Source organism: Platichthys flesus, chromosome 7 (assembly GCF_949316205.1).
Source record: "Platichthys flesus chromosome 7, fPlaFle2.1, whole genome shotgun sequence".
In the NCBI taxonomy this organism is placed as follows: Eukaryota; Metazoa; Chordata; class Actinopteri; order Pleuronectiformes; family Pleuronectidae; genus Platichthys; species Platichthys flesus.
The window spans coordinates 18,917,959-18,940,190 of record NC_084951.1 but is presented as its reverse complement, the minus strand read 5'-3'; the positions used below and the strand labels follow the sequence as shown (position 1 = coordinate 18,940,190).

Genomic DNA, 22,232 nt, shown 5'->3' with positions numbered 1-22,232 from the left:
ACTCGAGATCAATAAATCAATCTCCTTTGTGACAGCAGAACACGTCACATCAGCATTCAGTGGCTTCTATAGGTTAAACTGGACTAACAAAACATTTTCAAGGTTTATTAACACAGAGAGACTCACTTCGGACAGCTTAAATGAGAATACCTTATCGATTTATATGACTATTATCGGAAAGTTAACATGAATATGAAATGACTTGAGAAGTTTTACCGTTTTTACCTTTCAATCCAAATGTTCCAGATATAGAAGGCTGCTCTCCAGTGAATTTCTTGGGAGTTTTCTGCTTCCGTCCTAGCTCAAGAGAAAAACAGAGCAAGGAAGTGGTCAAACACGTATTGTGCAAGAGTGATGAGAATATGGAGTCCATGACAAGAGATATGCTGTAATCTTACTGTGCTTCATTCGCTCTGGGTCCTCATCTAGGTAAGAAGGGGGAAGACTTCCCCCCTCACTATCACTGCCCCCTGCATCAGACGATGTGCTCTGGGACTGCGACTCCTGGGACTGAGGAAAGACTGGCATGGACTGGTGAATCTGCTGTGAAGGCTGGCCGTGGCTGTGCTGTTTCCTCTCATTCCTCTGGTGGGCCAGCTCCCCGTTCTGAGAAGGCGCGGACACCTCGTGGGTCTTTTTCACTTTGAAGAAAACAGGAGAGGGTGGGCTGTTCTCCATGGGCCTGGATTCACAGACCGAGGGAGCACAGTTTTGGGCAGTCAGCATGAGGACCTTTCTAACACCATTATGTGGGTCAGTGTGGGTGGGAATTTGAACTCTAAAGCCCAGTCACCTTTTCTTGGTGTTAGACTTGACAGGAGCCTTTTGAAGTTGATGCTGCTCATCCTTGGGCTCCATAGTAACCCTGTCAGGGTGGTTCCACAGCTTGTGCTTCTGCAGGCGGACCTTTGAGGCAAACACTGCCTCACAGTAGGGGCAGCCATGACTCAGCTTCTCGGCTACAGTGGCCTGATACGAACACAGGCACGAGGAGAGGGGATTTAGAGTCAGCTTCCTATGTATGCAAAGTCAGATAACTCGTCACAGTTAGATTAGCGCTCATGCAAATGGTCAATAAGTTAAACATTACTTAATCAAATTCTCAAATTCTCCCACTCATTTCTCGCAGGATTTTACATTTGTTTATTTGAGGGTTTTCTGCAGTACTTAACATTAATTTGCTATTAAAATCTACTTTGAAGCATAAGGTGGAAAAAGCCGCGTAGCAGGAAAGAGCAGAGATTAGTAACTCACCCCCTGGCAACGTTGATAGTGGTACTTGACGCCATAGATGCTGGGAAACTCTAACCAGCAGCCTGAACACGGACACTTAACCCTGGAGCGGCGCTTAAACTCTTCCTTCCATTGCACTATCATATGGGCCTGCTCGGGGGTGAGGAAGAGAGAATTGAATACATGCACGCTATACTGTGCAGCATATTGTGCATATTCATGGGGCGCTGCCTACTCTGTGCAAGAAAAGTGAAGCCCACTTCAAACACCCACACAGTTCAAAGAGAGATACTCACAGGGATACTTCTGAGTTCCTGCACTTCTGCTTTGGGACGACCTTTCCTCTTCCCTTCTGCTGGCTCATCACACATTGGACCTGGCGAGATGAGAGAGAAAACAATCTCTGAGTTTGCACTGAGTAATGCCCGTGCTTCATATTCATAGAGTACAGGGATTAAAGAAGTCGTTTGACAGAAATCTTCTGATGGAGAGGTAGGAACTTGGGGATCAGGGGATTGATTATATTCAGACACTCCTGAGTGTTACTTTTGCATCACTTAAAAGAAAAATAAGTGAGTTGCCAAGCACACAAACAGCACGTTCACATATGGCCTTATGTAGACAGTCTATCGGCCCAGCAGAATGAATCCCTGTTATCTTAAACCACAACACTGTGTGTATAGTTTTTCCCTCATTACAAGTTCACTCACTATTACCCAAGCGCGGTCTTTGTAGCTTTTCTTAACTCTATACTCAGTGTTTGCTATTATGTTCTGCATAAATATAAATTAGTATAATGACCCCCCTGAGGGTGAGACACTAGAAGGTACGAGCAGACTCCACAACGAACAAACAGAAGCAACCCATCTCTTAGCAAACACCAACAAGCTGGTAAATAAACGCTTTTAATCCCTTATGCTGGGTTAATGTTACATGTAAATAAGCTTCACAACACTTCACTAAACCCAATTAACTTTAACTAAAACTCCTACAACATATTGACCCTCAGTTAATTGCAAAGAAATAGGATCTTGTTTAAATACAAAAACACTGAAAACATTCACCATGGGTTCAGTGCATTTACTTCCTAACTAACCAGCGCTATAGGGATGCTATTATTCTGTCCAGGGTAATGAGCATGAGAACAAAAACATGGTCACTTAAAACAGCCTTTTAAATGAGCTATTGTGGCGAAGATATGGATTATGTGCTCAGAGGCCAGTTCTGGGTTTTGTTCTCTGAAGCTAAACTCATATTTTATCTACACCCTTTAATTGACAGAAAACCAAGAAAGCAAAGCAGCACTTTAATCCCTGAAAACAGGAATATTAATTTTGAGGGTTATCATTATAATATCAGAGACTAGCTATATTCAGACCTGCCATATTATCCTTACTTAAAATATTGTTTTTATATTTCATGGAGTTACACAAACATCCAACTTAATAATGTGTTTTCAAGCTTACAAAATGTCTGAATATGATTGTATATTAAAACCTAATAGGGAAATAAGTGGGGGGAGAGAAATCCACATTAATCGCTAGGGACGGTGGTGGTGTTGTGTGTGTGCGTGTGTGTGTAATAGGAGGAAGGGAGGAGGGGGGGCTAAAGGCCTTCTTTTGAGCCAAATAGATCAGCTATAAATCGCTGGTGTCGGTGTGAACCTCTGACACAGCACACAGCCGACCGACTGCCTCAGCTCTCTCTCTCTCTGCTCCCTACTCCCTCCCTCCATCTCTCACACCGCTGCTTCCATCTTTTCTCATCCCATGTTTTCTTCACCATCCTTCTCTGTTCCCTCCGCACACTCTTCCTGCTCTTCCTACGTGTGAACTTCAGATGCCAGGCGGTGCACAGCCTCATTACTGCTCTCTTCTCTGCTACAATTAAAACCCCTGCGCTATCAGGCCCTGCACTTTATTTCCTCTATACAGCGCTACTTGAGGGAGGGAGGGAAGATGGAGAGAGCCAAGGATGAGTGTGTGCATGTGGAAAGGAGGAAGGGGGGTGGGGGGTGACAAAGGGAGGAGAGGAGAGCGGGGATGCAGAGGGAGAGAGGAGAGAATTGCAGAGACGTATGATTTCTTCCTCTGACCAAGCACAATGCTGGAGGACAGTGCTGCAGGTAGGAGCTGAGGCTGCGGGCTCTGCTCCTCACACTGATATTTAGTTTCTTTACATGTGCCCTCAACTCCACTGCATTGATCTGGTGAGATCAGTGAGCGGCCGCAAGCAAGGATCGGTCATATCAGATCTAAGAAATGTCAAAGGGAAATTACCTGAAGAAGAGATGATATTTCCTCTGTTGCGAATCGAAAGAGAAACCTCGCACACTCTCTTGTATGGAGGACCAAACGTGTCAAATAGATAGTTATTAAAGCAATTTACAATGAATTGTCCAATAGACGTTAAAACATTCATACATTAATACAGCAAGTTGCCTAATTCGCCCATACTGTATTTTAATGAAAAATAGAAAGATAAATCTTAAAAAACGTAAAAATGTAATATTCGTCCATCAATGAATGGTTTCAAATTAAAGAGAGGTTTATAAAATAATGCTTAATTGTCAATAACTAAAGCATTTTAAAATACATGAATTAATTCCTGAATGGATAAGGATTTCAAAAATCTATTTTAAGAGTTTTAAAAGATAAATAAATAACTGTCATCAACTGTATTTCAAATTGTTACGAATTTTATATTTCCTGTTCATTATCCATTCAAAAATATATAAACATATATCAATATATAATCTTTAAGCACAGGTTTTTTTTGCTGTAAAATTATTTATTGATTTATGAGAGGATTCATTACTCCTTTGACACTTAAAGTCCTTCATATTTTTAAAACCCAAGCTGACAAACATGACATGTGAATATGCCAACTGCTTACCCCCCCCTCCAAACTCATTGACAAGCAGCGACAGGATGACACATGCCCAGTGGAGCCCATTTGTGGTGGCTCCCAAAGTGGATCAGAGCACTCTGTGTGCCTACCAGGATTATACGACTGGTTGGAGGATTTCTCATCAAATAAATGAACTGCCTTCCTGCCATTGCTGCTCATACGAAAGCAGCTCTAGCTGGCAAAGGCCAAAATAGCCTTCGACCCTCAAAAACATCTCTCTCTGTCAGTGACGTTAATGTGTACAAGAAGCACTCCAACACTAACACCCCATGACCTCCTGCTCTCATTTCCCTCTGTGTTTTATTACACGGTATCAACTTTCCTTTTCTCCCTCATTCGTCTTCTTTTTGGTTCTCACTCACGAGCGCGGACCCAAACGCAGGCTGACAGATTATAACTAATCTTTTACTTCACAGTCACAATAATGAGATAGATGGAAAATAAGGCAAGGCTGAATAAGATTGAATGAGAAGTACCACGCTGTTGCGGGCTGGTGGGAATAGTTCAAGACACTAGGTGTAAACACACGTGTGAAAGCACACACTGGTACACACGAACAAGCACACAAAAACCATTACCAGTGTGTATGAGAGCGTGATTTGTGTGCATGGATATGAGTATATTAATATTCTCCAGGCGACGCAGCATTTCTCTATTATCCGTCTGGGTAGCAGCTGGAGAGGTGATGCAGTCGACGCTGCAGCTCTTGTGCCGGGGAGGAAATTGAGCATGCATTCTAATTCCTGTCTTAGAAAATAAAGGTCTTGTAAAAGAAAGGCATAATTAATGAGTTCTGCTCTTGGGAAAGATATGTTCCTGTTGCTATGGGAATAAGATCCTCTTGTCTTAGTTACCACTATCAGAGGCCTCTTTCCAGCGAGCAGAACAATTAGACCCTACGATTCAGATAGGCACGTACACACGCATGCATGCCAAGGTAGCACAGGTGCACGTGTAGATTTACTGTAAAAAAAATTGATAAAGAATGTTCAGTGTCTTTTACTTTGTTTTGCTTATTTGAATGTGGCTCGCTCTGTTTCTCAGTCGTCCCAGCAATTGCAGCCATTGTCTCGTTCTGAAACAAAGCAGACCCATTGTGTCACATCTACACCCGCTTCTCAGGCGCAGGCCATGGGGATAAAACAGCTGTTCAACTAATGTCAAGAGTATGACTCGCTCCCAGCTGTCTGCAACTGTTGCTCTATAGTGGTAAAGCCTGACAGAGGAGAGGAGAGGAGAAGAGAGGGGAGGAGAAGCAGAGGGAAGAGAAGAGTCTGGGCCCAGGAGTGCTGGCAGCTGCCTAATGATCTCAAATAACCTCTGAGTTCTCCTAGCTACGCCTGCAACTGCTCCCCCACATTACCCACAAACACACACAGGCGCGCACACAGAACAGTCATTTGTTTCTTCGACAAACACTCACACAGGAGCCTTTGTCTGTGTCTACACAGTAGGCTTCAGACATACTGTAGTGTGGAGCGACCGCGCAGACAAACAAAAACACGGCTCACACAACTCGGTGGAAAGAAGACGTAGTATCAGTGATTCATCAATCACAACGGAGATGGAGAAACTGATACACCTGGACACACAACAGAGTAAACACACTCACTGTATGTGGAAGCTGTCCTGGTTCACTGTTTAAGAAGCAACTTACTTTCACTTTCACGACCTTCTGTCACAAAATTTGTCTTTAGTAGCACATCAGGACACGCACACAAACACTCACACACACACAAACAGCCCGACACATACGCACCTCTCTTTGAAGACGTCCCCATAGTTCCCTCCCAGTCAGGCCTGATTCCAGACAGTGAGAAAGAAGAAGGAGAGAGGTGGAGCAGCAGTCTTGCTGCCCAGACACCGAACTGAATGAAAACCAGACTCACTCTCTGTCAGTCCGGCTCTTACCCTCTGTCTTCTGTTTTTTCCTTTCCCTCTCACTCTGTTTTTGCCCTCCTTCTCTCCCTTTCTCCCTCTCTCTCTCTTTAACTCTCCATCTAAGATAGTCTCTTAAATAAACACACTTTTGACACACAAACACACACACACAGACAGAAGCTTGTTCAAATGTTTTCTCGATTACACCATTACTACTCCTGAGAATTAATAACTGTAAAGTAGTAAATGTGTTAAATACCATAATACAGCTTCAGGTAATTTAGGAGCTAAGAAGGTATGTCCATCTAATTTTTTCACATAAGGTTTGGGGAGATATCAAAACAACATGCGATACATCATATCTCATCCTGACTCAGACCTTGACTAAGTTGACTACATATTCCCCCATAATTTAATTGTGATGTACTGATAAAACAGTTACCAGTTAATATAGTTAGAGCACTATGAGGACCGTGCAGCCTGGATGACAGCTGGAAAAACCAAGTTGACGAAAATGATCAGACATGAAATACATACTCCCATGCTGCAAAAGTGACCAATTATAAAATATAATGTAACATGCTGGTGAGTGATACGCTCTACTGAGACAAACAGTAACTGCCCTAGAGAGACACTGGCGAACACATCTGCACCGCAATGAAACAGCGATGATATTATTAGTCACACCCAAGATTCTGTTGGTTGGGGATTTTTGACAGGGTAATTTAAAAAAAATCCAATAGTGAGAGGAAGAAATCTGACACTAGAATTAGCGCCATGCAATTGTATGCCTTCGCTAACCAGTGCAAATTCAGTCTACCAACATTCTTCTTGCACTCTTTCCATCTAATCAATTCATATTTTAGTCCAAGTTAAACAGGTCAAAATTCAAAGAAATTCCCTGAAGACAGACTTGAAATAGTGTTGAAAAGACCAAAACATGTTTTGCGTGTGGCAGTGACCTTTGACCCCCCCCCCACATCTAATCAATAAATCTGTGAACATTTGTGCCATATTTGACAGGATTCACGTCGAGGGCTTCTTTAGAAAGCATGTTCACGATGCAAAAGGGGTTTTGTGATGCGTTAGTGACGTTAACCCTCGACCTTTGAGCACCAAAATCGAATCACTTCATCCTGGAGTCAAACTGAATGTTTAAACCAAATTTCAACAAATTCCCTGAAGACATTCTTGAGTTATCAGGTTCACAACAATGGAACAGACTGACAATGGGAGACCCTGGATTCCTAATGTCTATAGGTAGTGTCTGTCACTTTTGCCAGCATTAAGGAATACAAAGTTTTGTGAATGCACAAAGTCAATCTGATTGTGAGAAGAGAGACTCAAACTAAAGAACAGAACATTTATAAAGCAACAGTAAGTGGGCTGTACATGGGAGCAGAGTAAAGCTGCATGTAAGCAGGGACCCTCTGAGAGAGGGGGCAGGGTCTTGATTGTGAAAAAAAGAAATAATGCTCTCAAAATAAAAGACCAGGCTCTTGAATACAGATAGGAAAGAAACTGAATGAAGACAACCATTCCCTCGGTGGAAATGTTTATCATTCTGGAGGTGCTCCGGGGGGTTGCAAGTAAACATGACTTTATTTTAGGGGCTTCGAGCAAAAAGGGAAAACAGCCAGGGAATCATTGGGATCATTGTGAAGAAGATGTGAGCTGTGTGCATTATCTTTTTATTTGTTACTCTCTTTATTCAGTGGTTCTGGAAAGTAGATAATGACACAGTGCGTTAAACTTTAGGGCTGTGTTTAATGGGCAACACATTTCCAAGGTATAATGATGCTACGACTCTCTGCTCTATTTCTGTTTTTGGAAGCCACCAATAGCAACAGTTTAGTTGTAACTGTCTATTTTCAATATAATAAAACCATTGGGTTTACCAAAGATTTGAATTTGCAAAAACTGTTATTAATGCTCATTCTATGAAGAGTGTCCTAAACCCTGAACCTCTGTATAAGGATTCATTCTATGTTAAAGGCAAGGACTCACCACACAGACCTGTGTAAGACTATCACCAGACAAGCATGACTAAATCACACTTTGATTCAACAGCCTTCTTCCACATCAGGTGCATGCGTCATATTATTGGAAACCTAATCTATTGCCTGATGCCTGTTTAGCCCATGGGTAATGGTGTGTATGGTGACATCCAATCACAAGAGTTTCTAATGAGTTGCCACATCTGTTGCTAGTGAATTCCTTGGGGATGATGCTAAGCCAAACAAATAAAACACTTTAAAATTTAAGACTGACCGGATAATATTTTAAAAACGTGATGAATACATGAGGAAGATGGTCCAATATACAATTGTTGCACAGAGACATGTTCTGTTGCCATAAACACACAGCCATGAAAAAAAAAGCATGTGTTTATACAACAGTGCATACAGCGCTGTATATGTGAGCCAGACAGGCAATGCCTGCTCCAGACTGTTTGCGGTGCCCTCCTTATGGACAGTGACTCACCAACTCAATCTCTCTCCTCTCCCATTTCCCTGTGCTTCTTCTCATCTGCCATCCTCAAGCCTGCCAAATAAAGGTGTGACAACGATAACAAAGAATACTTCTCAGAATTAAATGCAGCATCAGGCCAAAACAAACATTCCATGATCTATAATTATTTTATGGAGTTGTTCTTTTGTGGTATTTCACCAAAGGGACACTTTAAGTTTCAACAGTTGAGAACTAAAAATATACGAAAAGTGAAAGGAGTGATGATGGTCAGCGAGGATTATGGTTGGACTAGGGTAAATAGGGTAAATCACTGTCCCTGATCATACTTCTTAATATGTCAGACAAGAGAGAAAATGGAAGGAAACAACAGTTATGTGTGGAGAATTGAACAAAAACTAAGCCAGAGAGTGAGAAGTGTGTGAAAACAAAATATAAGAGAGGAAAAGAGCTGAAGAGATGGCTGCTGAAGCAAATATGCAGGGTCAGCACATGGTGACTGTGAGTCTGAAATAAAGGTCAAAGTAGTGGACATTTGAGAAAACAGACACACACATACACACACACACAAACATGTAATTCAAACTCGCAACACTAACCAACACATTCAACATTCACACAGTCACAAGCTTACAGACCTATGCAGACAGATCACCCTTCCCCACACAAATAGAGACAGCATCGACTGGAGCACCCACCTCCCCGTACTCAATACTCAATGATCAGTCTGTCCTGTTATCAGGTATGGTCCTGCAAAGCAATCACAATCACACACACGCATATACAGACCAACACTCACAAACTGCCTGCATCACATGTTTGTGACATCTTCTTCACTGAGGTGCTGCAGTGTCCACACATTGCCAGCATGTCCGGTGCTGCATGCTACTGCTAGCCCAATCGTTCTACACAGAGTTTGCCTTTGGATAATGAATGTCCGTCAATTATAATAATCATCTGCCCTTAATGAGCGGTCCGAAAAGTGAAGAGTTGAAACCACAGGGCAGTCACGTGACTTACGTTTGTTATCAGAGCAACAGAGAGAGAAGGGGGGGGGGGAGAGTACGCCAGACAATAGCTAAGACAATGAAACTATGGTGAATGATATATGATGTCAATCTGACTCAACAGATCCTTTCTGTCTATTTTTGCTGGGAGCGATGCAAGTCACACGTGAGAAACTGACAAGACAGTGAAACATGAGAGACATGAGCCCCACAGGCTATGTGGCCACTCAAACATGTTATCAATGTTTACAAAAAAGGCCTTAATTCATGAATTTTCAACAGCACAGAATTTCCAATCAGTTGTGTTGGAGAAAAAAATGACAAAGGGTTTGAATGAAATATGAAACAAATCACAGAGCAAAAAAAGATGAGGCAACAGAGAGCGTGTCACCCTCAAGGACCACATCCTTTACTCTGAGTTGTCTAATGTGTAGAGGGAACAGCTGAACCACAACACAAACTCAATTTTCAGTCTTAACTTCCATGTAAAGAAGGATGGAAGTGAAATTCATGGAAAGAGATTTCATGGAACCAATGGAAATCTTGTCTGACTGATCATATCTGCTCTTCAACCAATCAATTGGTCCTAGAGAAAAAACTTTATCTGGAGACTAAATCTGCCAAAGTGCACTGAGTGCATATAAATATAATAAGATAGTATTTGCAGAATATTAAGGGATTTCAAGGTAATTAGACCAAAGATATTGGAATATGCCAATTCTGATATGCCTTCACTTAAAGCCTCATCCTTTATAAACCTCCATCACAATGCTGGACTTGTTCAATGCCCCAAAATGTGCGTGAATGAATGATGAATAACCAGCATAGTATCTGATAATACGACAATGGAGGACCTGACAAAACTTTACAAGGAATCGCAACGAAGAATGAAATGAGACCAATGGGAGGAGTCCAGATAATGCCGTTATCTAGTCATCTTACAAACAAACTGTGAACATGGGCATAAACAAGCACTAACAAAGATCCACTGGGAGCGTTACATATTAGAGCTTTTGTTTCTCCAAACCTTGGCTCACAGCCCCCCTGGGATATACAAGGTAGGGCCTGGTTCATTATGATTAGCAATGTAGAAATTTCTCCTCATAAGCTACAGAAGGCTTAAGGCAGCTAGCTACTAGTGAGCAATATGCAAAGAAGTCCAGATTTGAAAAGATGGCTTGTATGAAAGGAAAAGTATGAAAGAGACCATGTTTTGAGGAAGGACCAGACCAATCGTAATTGACAAATACAGTTTCACCTTGACAACGTGTACACGGTTTAGGAAGACAGGTTCTACAGTAATCAAGTACCTTTTTGAAAGGACAACGTATCACTTGTGAGGCATTTCTTATGCTTTCCTTTGTGACTAAATGAATCCCTACTGTTACAGTAAGTTCAGCATGTGTTTCAGAAGCTTTGTGTTTCCCCTCAGGGTTGCCGGATGTTCAGGATCTTCAAACCAGAATCACATAAAACTCAGTTCACTGGCAATTGAAGGAACTAAGCCTCTCTAAAGCCAGGGAAACTCCTGGTAATGTCCTAGATAAGAGCAACTTCCCAGCCAAATGAGACAATTCATCAACTACAACATTGTGGAATGTAAATTCTTATCATGTGCAATCAAATTGGGCTGGAGGCTGTCCTTATAACAGCCCTAACACAAACAGACTCCTTAGCAGAAACGTACTGTATTAAAAACAGTGATTTACTCACTGCAGTGGTATTTTTGAGAAGCTTTAGCTTAATGAGAGTCAAAGGCAATCCACTGTAGAAAGAGAAAATGAAATTGACGCGCAGAAACTAGAGAGTCAAATTACCAGAAAAAGTCCTGTAAATCCTTGACCAAGCCATCACCTGGTACATCATAACTTGAACACACACACATCCGCACAGTAACACCACCAATCAACTGTTGTCATTAACGTTCCTAAGCTAAGAGTGTTTCTCTCAATTCTAGCCTCCAGTCAGGGTTGATCCCACCACCAGCTTTACACAGATTGATTTATAAACAATCCTTGTTTATTGAGTAGTAAAGCGTAAAAAGTCTATAAAACGCAAGACATAAAACATAAGAAATACACAGCCTTCTGCTACTATAAATTCTTTAAGAGCAAATACAACACATCAGCCATCAAACTCTGTACAGCGGGAAGCGGAAGAGTATACTCTGAGCAAGTGCTACACAGCTAACTACGCTTTACATTACTGTCCACAGCCAGAAAACACACACATGCAGCCACCCGCATACACATGCAAATCCAGCCTACAGGGCTTATTATTAACACAGAAAGAGAACAAACTCAGGCACCTAGTCTTGCATCGGTGCTGTGTGTCTGGGGTTTAGAGTCTATTTTGTAGCAACCAATACAACTGGGTCATATTAGAGTAGGACCCAGTTTTCCAAGTCTGCCTGACTCTATTAACAAAGTTATGATCATCTGCTCGTTATTGGATTGAAACACAATTCCCTCGCCCGGCTCTCCCTTTCCAAAATCTTCCATCCCCATCCAGATGGCTTGGGGTTTCACTCAAGTCAGTGCTTGGCAATACTTGTTTGTTGGGTTTTCTCACTGTAAGGCAGTCCGAGGAAAAAGTCTGTAGTTTCCAGGCCCTTCTGTGGCGAGAGGAGTAGAATTACATCTAGCCTCATTGATTCTGAGTAAAACATAACCAATTCAAAAAAGCAGGATAGACAGTTTTATGTATGGTGAACAAGACTTTGAGAAACGGCACTGAATTTCTGAAGAGGAGGCCTAGACTTACAAAAAGTCCAGCCTCTGGAAAGTCAAAGGAATTTAGCGAAGCATGTGCAATATTGCTATTGCAAATATAACAGTTTGTGCTGCATCAAGAAATGGCATTTATCTTGGAAGCAGTCCAGGAGCAAACCTGGATCACACAAAAAAAAAGCTCTCCCAGTTCCCACTTTCCGAAATAATCTGTGAAGTAACCCTGTACAGATCTTAAATCACAGAGTGTTTTCATTCAACAAAGTGCGGCAGCTCGTCACTCACTGTGTCTGTTGTTGTTTTCAGGGACTGGCGTAGTTCTGACAGGCTCCTGGGGATGTCCATGCTTGGGAGTCCGGCCCTTTGGCAGCCCTGATGAGGACAGCTTCCCGAGCCTGGGGCCACTTGGGCTCTCCATGCCTGCAGTGGTAGTTGAGGGGGTTACAAACACACAGGAGAGAGACAGAGTGAGAGATAGCTAAAGGCATAGTTGGGATAGGTTCTACCCTCATTAATCCTGTTCCATTGCTTGTCAAAGCATTATTAGCAATGTCCACTGCATCAATACGCCGTGATGATGCAGCCTCCTTGTACCACAATGCACTTTCGTCATTACGGCCGTTTGGTGCTATTGGATTGAAGGTTATCTGAGTGGAGGCACACACATCATCTGCAGCGGTAATGAGGGTGTGACCTTCCATGTTTCATTTCAAAATCAATACTCTCACTTACACGCTAACTCCATGCTCTGCCCATTAGACAAAAGGTGAGTCAAAGAGAGGTGTGTGTGTGTGGGGGGGGGGGGGTACAAAGCTCCCCTGCTTTCTCTCTTTATTATGAAAAACCAGTACTGCAGCTCTTGATGAGGTCAAATGGTCAGCAGCAATGTTTTGTTTGGCTAAGTGGTGGCTAATCTACATTTAGTGGCTTCTAGATATATAGGGCATCAACCCATAACATATTTCCTCGCCGCCATCATCCATAGAGAACCTACATGTCAGTTTGGGGCTGTATGTGCTGGAACACTGTCATGTCGGCATGGAACAGAGTCTGATAGATGAAGGATGACAATGCTAATTGTGCAAAGTGGGACTGATTACGATCCGACATGCTTACTCTTAGCACACATTCATGTCACTCCCATAATGAACTACAGAAGCACACAAAGGGTCACTAGGTGGGGGCCCCTCTGTGTTTGCTCACACACCATAATATTCACTGTACATCCAGTTATGACTGCTCATCGGTCACAGTGATTATGTGCAGAGTTTTTTGTACAAGTCGTTAACAAATTTGACATTAAGAGACAAATGGTGAGATCGCTGCACGCTGCAGAGAGATGGCACACAATAATAGACGCCTTCCTTCCCTTTGCCTGGATTATGTGTCAGAGTTTGAAGAGAAGCAGCATTTAACAAGTTGAACAAATGTGAGAACGATGAAGACACAGTATGAGGCCTGTCTGCTGAATTATCACTGGTACACCAACGTTAGCTTAGGGCTGGGAACTATAGCCAAAGATGTCCAAAATGATCAGGATAAATGTTACAAGTTTAAAGCAAGACATTTGACAAATCTGAGGTAAATCAACTTTGCATTATACCTCCTAGTTGGTATAATGCTAGGAGGTATAATGCATTGTATCGATAAATATTGTACATTTGTGTTAAAAAGTTTGTGCATTTGATGAAAAGGATGTTGCAATAATTACTGATATTGTTTATTGCTTACAGCCGAACTTCAGCTTACTTTAAGAGAAACAGCATGATTGTTTGATTTACTTGTGAGCTTCAATAGACACATTTTGTCAAGAAACGCATGGTTATTGTTACTGTTACAACTGAACAATTCCTTTGATATTGTTGTAGGATAATACTTTTTAGACAAGCCTTCAGTTTCACAAGAAAATATAACATTGCTGCTGGTGTTTTCATAAAAGATTAATTCCACTACAGCAACCTACTGAAACTACATTACCATATATTTCCGCTACACACAACAAAATATGCTAAGCTTTTGCAATAAAGCTGTTGATGAAAATCATTATGGGATAATTACTTTAGCTCGCTTTAAAGAAAATCTTACTTCAATTGACACATTTTTATTTAATGTTAGAACTTTTAAATAGACACTTTTAGAATAGCCCTCAGTTTGAAAATGTTTACATTGCAGCTGTTTTTTTTCATTAAAGATTCATTCTACTACAGCTACCTACAGAAACCACATTACCATACATTTTTGCTAGACACAACAAAACCTGCTGACACCAACTCACATCATCACCCTCATACAATGTGCTGACAGATCAACGTGGAAATAAGTATTTTAGCTCCGCATGTGGCACACTGCCACACTGTGTGTGTGTGTGTGTGTCTGTGTGTGTGTGTGGTGGCTGCTCTTTCTATAGTTATGAGGGCCAATTATGTTTCATTACCATCATTGCGAGGACATTTTGGGCTGTTGTTTGAGGGTTGAGATTTGCTTTTAGGATTAGGGTTAGAATTAGGGTTAGGTTAGGGTTAGGCATTAAACTGTGGTGGTTAAGTTTGGGGTAATGGGCTATAGAAAGCATTACGACAATGATTGTCCTAACAGCTTAAGTAACAAACACAAGGGTGCGAGTGCTGGTCTTTCTATAGTTATGAGTGCCAATTATGGTTAAATTCCATCATTGTGAGGACATTTTGGCCAGTGCTCACAAATTCAAAGGGTTGTTTGAGGGTTAGGATTTCCTTTTAGGATTAGGGTTAGAATTAGAGTTAGGTTAGGGTTAGGCATTTACTTGTGATGGTTAAGGTTAAGGTAAGGGGCTAGGGAATGCATTATACCAATGAATTCACCCAGAACTACAGTGTGTGTGTGTGTGTGTGTGTGTGTGTGTTTGTGTGCATGTGTGCATGTGTGTCTGTGCATACTACAACAAGGTTACTGAGTTCTCTATTTGTGTGGTAAAGAAAAAAAGAAAAGAAAAGCGAGAGTGCTCCACTTTCTCCCCCCTGCTCGGCCACACCTACCTGAACTGTCGGACAGTCCCCCGGCTCTGTGGGGCCCGGTGGCCCCGGGTCACCTCCCACGTGAGGGCGGGAGGTTGGGGGTCAGGAGACGGGCACCTGAGTGGGCGTTTGTCTGTCTTCTCCTCCAGCGGTGTGGTGTCACATCTCAATCCCACCTGCTGTGCGTCAAGGAGCGGTCACACCGGGGCTGCCGGTGGCGGAGGGGGGACAGAGAGGAAGTGGACAGCCGTCACCGTCGCCCTGTCCCCCCCTCCACCTCCTCCCGCTCCTGCCCACTCGACGAGGTGGAGGATGAAGGAAGGAAAAAGAGAAATGTCGTCCACGCATGAACAGAAAATCCCGGAGAGTTTTCACCTTATTCCCAGTTTCCAGTCGGCTCGCCCCCTCTGCTCCTCTCCCGCATTAACACGCAACAACCAAAAAAAAAAAAACACGAGGTACTTCTTCTTCTCCTTCCTCCTCCTCTTCGTCACCCTCCTCAGTCGGTCTCCTCAAACACTAATGGCCAGAAATCAGCTGCAAACAGCCCCGCGACTCCTTCGGTGGGGGGGTGGAGGGGGGGAATAAAAAAATATTAGAATACGGGACGGTTTATACAGCCAGTGAAGCAAAATGGCGACTTTATTACGAAGGAGGAGTAGTAGCGGGGGGAGAGAGAGAGAGAGGAAGAAGAAAAAAAAATCCTTGCGCTGGCTGGATCTAAAGGCGGCACGAAGACATGTGAAGTGCGGTCATGTCGACGGCGAACGAGCGGACGGCTGCTCCGAGGCACCGCGGAGGAAGCGAAGGGGGGAATAAAAATCCGCGGAGACGCCAGCACACATCCCGCCCGGGTCCGCCTCGGCTCCTCGGCTCCTCACCTCCGGATTATTTTTTCCTTTTTTTTTAATACGGATATTATCTCGGCGGCCGTGTACAGTATTACAGTGATGTGTGTTGGGCCGTGCGCGTCATCCACTCCACCTTTGACAGTTGCAAGTACAGTCTGTTTGGAGGCAACTTGCAAACTCTCGCGTTATTATTATCGATATGGAGCAGATTAATATTGAGGAGGAGAGGGAGGGATGAAGGGGGGGGGGGGGGGGGGGCGCTGTCTAATAACCGCTGGCTCCTGTAGAAAGAGGGAGGGGGGGGGGTTAAGGGGGTCAGGGTTTCAATTAATTTAGAAACCCTTTAGAAGTGTTTTAATCTAGTTGGTGCAAGGAAAAAACAAAGTCATGCAGATTTAGCAGAGATCACACATAAAGGAAGTTGTAATAAATCCTGGTTGTATATGCATTACTGTCCAGGCCCCTGCTGTCCTCACATATAAAATCAATGCAATGACGAATATTCCTAAAATAAATGTCTGTACAACTGAGTGTGCAGCAGCATCACACACACACACACACACACACACACACACACACAGGCCTAACCCTAACCATGGAGGAAGTTATCATCTTTTTCTTTTCTGGTTGTCTTTGCATTACTGCCCAGGCCACTTCTGTCCTCGTGTATGAACCATAGACTGTATATAGTATAATCACAATGCAATGACAAATATTCACAGAGATAACACAAAGAGGGAAGTTGTCCTCACGGCTGTCATTGCATTACTGTCCAGGCCCCCCCCCCCACCCACCCACCCCCGTTGTCCTCATGAATAAAAGCAATGACAAGTATTGTGAAAGAAAAAAGTGTGCACAGCTGAATGTGCAGCAGCATCACACACATGGGCTCAATAAACAGATTCAGACTTTTGTGATCATGCAAATTCAAGGTCAATACTAAGACACTGTGGATTCCTCCTGTTGATGTCATTGTCAACACAGGGCTTTTTAATTCCTGTAGCTGTACACTGGCTACCCCCCCCCCCCCCCCACACACACACACACACCCCAAACCATAGCTAATAATACATGTTTCACACATGATGTGAAGCCTGCGTCTCTCTTGTGTCACAGCTCAGCTGATGAATAACCACTGCCACCTCACTCATCCAAGTAGAATCAACACAGGGCCTCTCTCAGTCTTTGATTGGTGCCAGTCATCGTGACCTAATATTTTCCATTAGTGGAAATCATCTGAAACCATGATGTCATGTAAAAAACAAACAGAGCTGTTTTTAACTCTGCCAGTGGAGGGCAGCAGAGCCTCAGTTTTATACTGACTTCACTGTGATGTATCAGCCAACAGTAACACAGAGGTTTAAGTTAAAACATATTGTTTTATGAAAGTTATTTTAAAAGAGGGGAATTTCAAGGTTTCTTTGCCCATTGAAACATCATGACGCCAAGAGGTGCACACATAGAAAATATATACAAAAAAATGTCACGAGAGATCAAAGCACAAATAAAAAATGGATTTAGTTAAAACATTATTAATTATATACTGCAACTATTCATAACTCAGTGTACCCTCCAGTGCTATGTCTTATTTAGCTATTTATGAAAAAATAAACTCTCCCTTATACCTATTTAATAACCTATATATATATTTAACACTTATGATGTATTATTGTTATATTATCTACCCTTAACAGTTAATAGGAGTAAGGAAAACGTACTATAATAGTTATAACAATAATAATATTGTTATTAAGTAAGTAATTATAACAGTTATATAATATTTTGGGGCACATGCTCTGCTGTGAGGTAACAGTCGGTTATGTTTCATGTGATGTCCGGTAGGTTGCCTCTGCTCTGCTGAAATGTGTTCGTTTGGGATGGTTGTACTGAAATGACTGTGAAAAAAGATGAAACAATAAAGTATTTATTATTATTATTATTATTACTACCTTCATACTAATTGTATGTAGGTGCTAGCATAAAGAATCTCAACATAGGAAAAAAATACCCCGAAATCTCCCATTATTGAGTTACAACCGAAGAAGCCTTCTAGATGAGAGGTGAAGCGCCTTCAAGAAACACAAGCAAGTCCAGTTCACTTGTACGATGTCTGAAGATCCCTTCAAATCATTTTAACGTCTATTTGAGGTTTGTCTGCATTCGCTTTCCACTAGGGGGCAGTGCTGTTCTGTGCTCGGCGAGGAGCCACTCATAAACCATATGGAAACATACAGGGCCCTGCAGCATCTTCAAATGTCACTTTTACATTTGTGTGTTTGTTGTTCATGGCAATGTGGAGCGTGTTGGTATGGCACATGGAGACTGGAGGGGGCGCTCAGCTGGTTTATGGCTCTCTGGGCCAAAGGGGTGTTTCTCCCTCGACTGACTGACAGCCGCCTGTTTCTCCTCAACAGTATGTTCCAGCTGGTTAGGCTGAAATCTGTGTTCTGCTTTCTTTAATGGCTGCTGATGAGTGGTTCATGTGGGGGCTTGTCTGACCCATAATTAATCCTTTTACCGTGGCAGTGATTTATGTTCCCACTCCTCCTCTGCTGAGTGAGCAAAAGGCCACTTAATGGTTTTTAAAGCGGGCCAGGTGGAGTGGCGTGTGCCCTAAACGACTCTCCAAGAGTCCATCCAGTGGCCAATGGTGTCATTTATCTGTTGACCTTTTCAGTGAAAGTTGAGTGAGCACATATGCACTTTTATCATACCGATGTCCTTTGCTGTGGATTGCTGAATATAAATATTTGGGTGCTGGCCAGAAAAATTACAGATTTTAACAGTTTACGCCACTGAGCAGCTCCAGTGAAGCAGCTGCTGCAGAGAGCTTCTTGATGGGAGGGTGTTTCTCATTCGGCTTCAGTGCTGTCAGAGGACTGAGGTCCAGATGATCAAAGCCACGGGCACATAACGATAAACAAGCCGGATGAGGAGGCTCGGGTGTTTCACAGAGTAATGACGAAAGACAAGCTTTCAAAAACGAATTGCGCATCTCCGGACGTCACAGAGAGAGAGAACAGACACTTAACAGTAAACAGAACCCAATTAACTGCACCATCCTTCACGCCATCTGCTCCACGGAGTTCTGGTTCGAGAGGGCCACTGTTCACTGAATCTGCTCATCATACGTGGGCCTTGTTACTAACAGGTGAGATGCTTCATGTCTCCCGGTAATTGGATCACAGTGTGTGTGTATGTGAGCAGGAGAGCGACAGTGTGTATGTGTGTGTGTGTGTGTCTCCAGGCAGCCACCACTGTTTTGCATTCACAGACTGAGTCGTGACTCTCGGCCCTGACTGACGGGTCAGAGTGCAGCAGGTGCACGTTGGAGACGTACTCACAGACAAGGAGCGTGTATAAACGGGCGCTATTTAATGAAATGAATAAATGAATAGATTCATGGTTGAATTGAAAGACGAATAAATGAGAGAGAGCAAGGGATGGGAGAAACTTAGCGAGGAATAAACATTATGAGGAAAGTGGTAAAGAAGGAAAGAAATCCACAAGAGCTTTGCAGTAATTCTTTATTATGGCCAGATAAACGATATCTGGCTTCACTCTGGGCCACTTAGGTGAATCACTCTTGCACAACTTAAATCAAGGAAGTTGGGTCTCTGTGTTAGTGTGTGTGTGTCAGTGTGTTTGTGCTTGTCATTTTTCTCTCTTCTTTAAGACCTTTTCCAGCATAAACACTGACCTTTTTAGGACCAGCAGACCTTGTGGGAACCAAAGCAAGTCCCCATAATGTAAATCATCACATTTTTGGGGACAGGGATTAGTGTAAAGATAAGGAAAGTAGAGTCTCCAGGAAATGTTTCCACTTTGTGTGTCAGAGAAGCACAGAAATAAGAAATCAATGATGTTTTGCTGAAGTGGGTATGGGAGTCAGTATTAAACCGAAACTCACACATGCTCTGTAAAGACTGGAACAGCTTAATACCAGTTCAACTTTAAAGTGTGTTTTTACTTTGGTCCTGTTTCCAAACAATGCATTCCTTAGTGTTAACTGAAGAATCACTGCAAAACTAAAGACAAAACCCAGACTTTGGTCTCATATGTTCAAATTGCCAATGTATATAATCAAATCCTCCACCCCCACAGAAACAGGCTATATTTAGATGTGCAGAGGACGTTTCATCACTTCCTTCTCTTATGGAATCAGCTTTGGGGATGAGACCACACACAAACGTATTCTGTCATCAGCACTTTCATCTTCTTCACAAAGAGGTAACAATAACACAATTCTTGATTTGAGCATTCTTTTACAATACCCTCAAATTAGATACACTAGGGTTGACTTTTAGTTGCTTTAACTTGACTTGATTCTGTTGTCTTTTTTTAAATGTATTTTTATGTCCTTCCCTATTACTCAATTCTTATTTCATGTTGTTGCTTTCATATTATCTTTGTAATCGTGGATCCGCACCAACATTTAGTGGGTTATTCCTTGACCCATTTCACTTTTATATCAAGTTTCATGTCATTCTTCTCACAAACAAACCAACAAGCAAATGGACAAAGTGAAAATATAATCTCCTTGGCACATGGAAAAAAATTAAATCAATTCAAGAAATCAGGAGCGAAGCTTAATCTCAATTAGTTTATTCTAAAAAGACAACTTTCATCATACTCCATACCACATGTCTTCAGAACTGCAAAGCAAATAAATATTTTTCTTTCTTTTTTTTGCGTTTCAAACAGTTCATCAATCATTTGACAAAATGAACTAAAAGTGTGTATATACAGTACATCAGATAATCCCTCAAAACATGTGTTTTACTCCCTCTAACAGTCACTTACTCACTTTAGCCAAAGATTCCTTTTCAAGGGAGAGACAGGCGGATGCTGGGGGGCCAGGAGTTTATTTATGTATGTAGGCGTTTATTCATTTATTTATGTGACTTTAACGTTGTCATGGTAGATAGCTGTCTGCTGCTGTCAAGGGTGACATCTCAGGTGCTCAATTGAGTCCCGCTGGGAAACTGCGTCACTGTCATAGTGTCTTGATTTCGGAGCATTCGAAAATCACAGTGTCACATCAGGGACGGAAACCAGGAGGAATACAACACAGGCTTGTCCCCTCTCTCCACATATCTGCGTGTGACAGATGACATACACGGTACAGCTCACAGAGAAGACAGAAGCTTTGAGGTTTGGCAAATGCTACCACTGTAACAGGAGCAAATCTACAGTATACGTTTCTCTCAGCAGTCTCCATCCCAACGCTGTAAAAAAAAGCGTCCTTGATATTTATCCAAGACAGTACTATTCCTTTAAGGATTGAAATTATTGCTTTGTCAAGCATCGATAGTCAGTGATTATCACATTAACTCTGTGCCCTCTGGAATCAATTCCATTAACAAAAGACTACTGTTACATACACAGATTGAATTATACGTTATTCTACAACGCTCATACTGTATATATATGTGTTTGTATATTTCTAAACTTCTCACTGACAGCAGATCAGTCACGATACAAAAAGATTGATTGTGGGAATGACATTCAGCTTCAAGCGTTATTGTTGATCCCTCTGAACCCACAGTTCCAAAACTAAAGTCCTGAGGAGAAAATGTAGTGTGAGCGGTGGCCAAGGACTTGATTAGACCGGCATCACTCCAATCCATTTAAGACCAGCTGTAGTTTCTTCTGAACAGGCTCCTCGGAGATCGATCCTGTGGTTCAGCGGTGGCACTACATGTGTATGTGTTGAATCCAAAGAGTCTTCTACATGGGTTCACAGTCTTGAACCCATACTAAAGAATTATTCATATAATAACCTTAACAGGGGAGAAATTGAACAAAAAAGGGTGAATCCTCCTTGTGCATGTGTGAAGCTTGTGTCAAAAATACACCTGCACGCATCCACCAGGTTTCTAATTAAATCGCCCAATCAGTCCAGTCTGACTGAGGCAAGAAACCAAAAGGAGATTTGCCGTGATCAGGCACATACCAGTGACAGGTCTACATCATCACTAGGGTTGTAAATCTTACACATTATCACTATGTTACAGTGGAGTACGTCGGCCTGGAGCTTTGAGGCTTTGTCTCTGTGTCAGTGTCTGTAAACCAGATTGGCTGTGTTGAATGAGAATCCTCTCGACTGGCTGGCATGTCGTTTGTGAGGTTTGTCCTCTCCCTCCGCCCCCCCCCCCG

General features: G+C 42.4%; 1 protein-coding gene across 4 annotated transcripts in view; it reads right to left on the bottom strand.

The window, feature by feature from the left end:
• Positions 1 to 16,216, bottom strand: part of znf512b (zinc finger protein 512B) — a 29,137-nt gene extending 12,921 nt beyond the window's left edge. For 3 of the 4 annotated variants that reach the window (XM_062391964.1, XM_062391967.1, XM_062391965.1), the window contains exons 1-7: positions 15,244 to 16,216; positions 12,515 to 12,649; positions 1,530 to 1,609; positions 1,255 to 1,383; positions 794 to 969; positions 399 to 682; positions 226 to 297 (exon numbers count right to left, since the gene is read on the bottom strand). In XM_062391964.1, coding sequence (XP_062247948.1) covers positions 226 to 297; positions 399 to 682; positions 794 to 969; positions 1,255 to 1,383; positions 1,530 to 1,609; positions 12,515 to 12,647 — 874 coding nt within the window. In that variant the 5' untranslated portion in view covers positions 12,648 to 12,649; positions 15,244 to 16,216. The remainder of the gene's footprint in view (positions 1 to 225; positions 298 to 398; positions 683 to 793; positions 970 to 1,254; positions 1,384 to 1,529; positions 1,610 to 12,514; positions 12,650 to 15,243) is intronic. The other variant, XM_062391966.1, reaches the window with a different exon arrangement.
• Between the last annotated feature and the right edge of the window lie 6,016 nt (positions 16,217 to 22,232).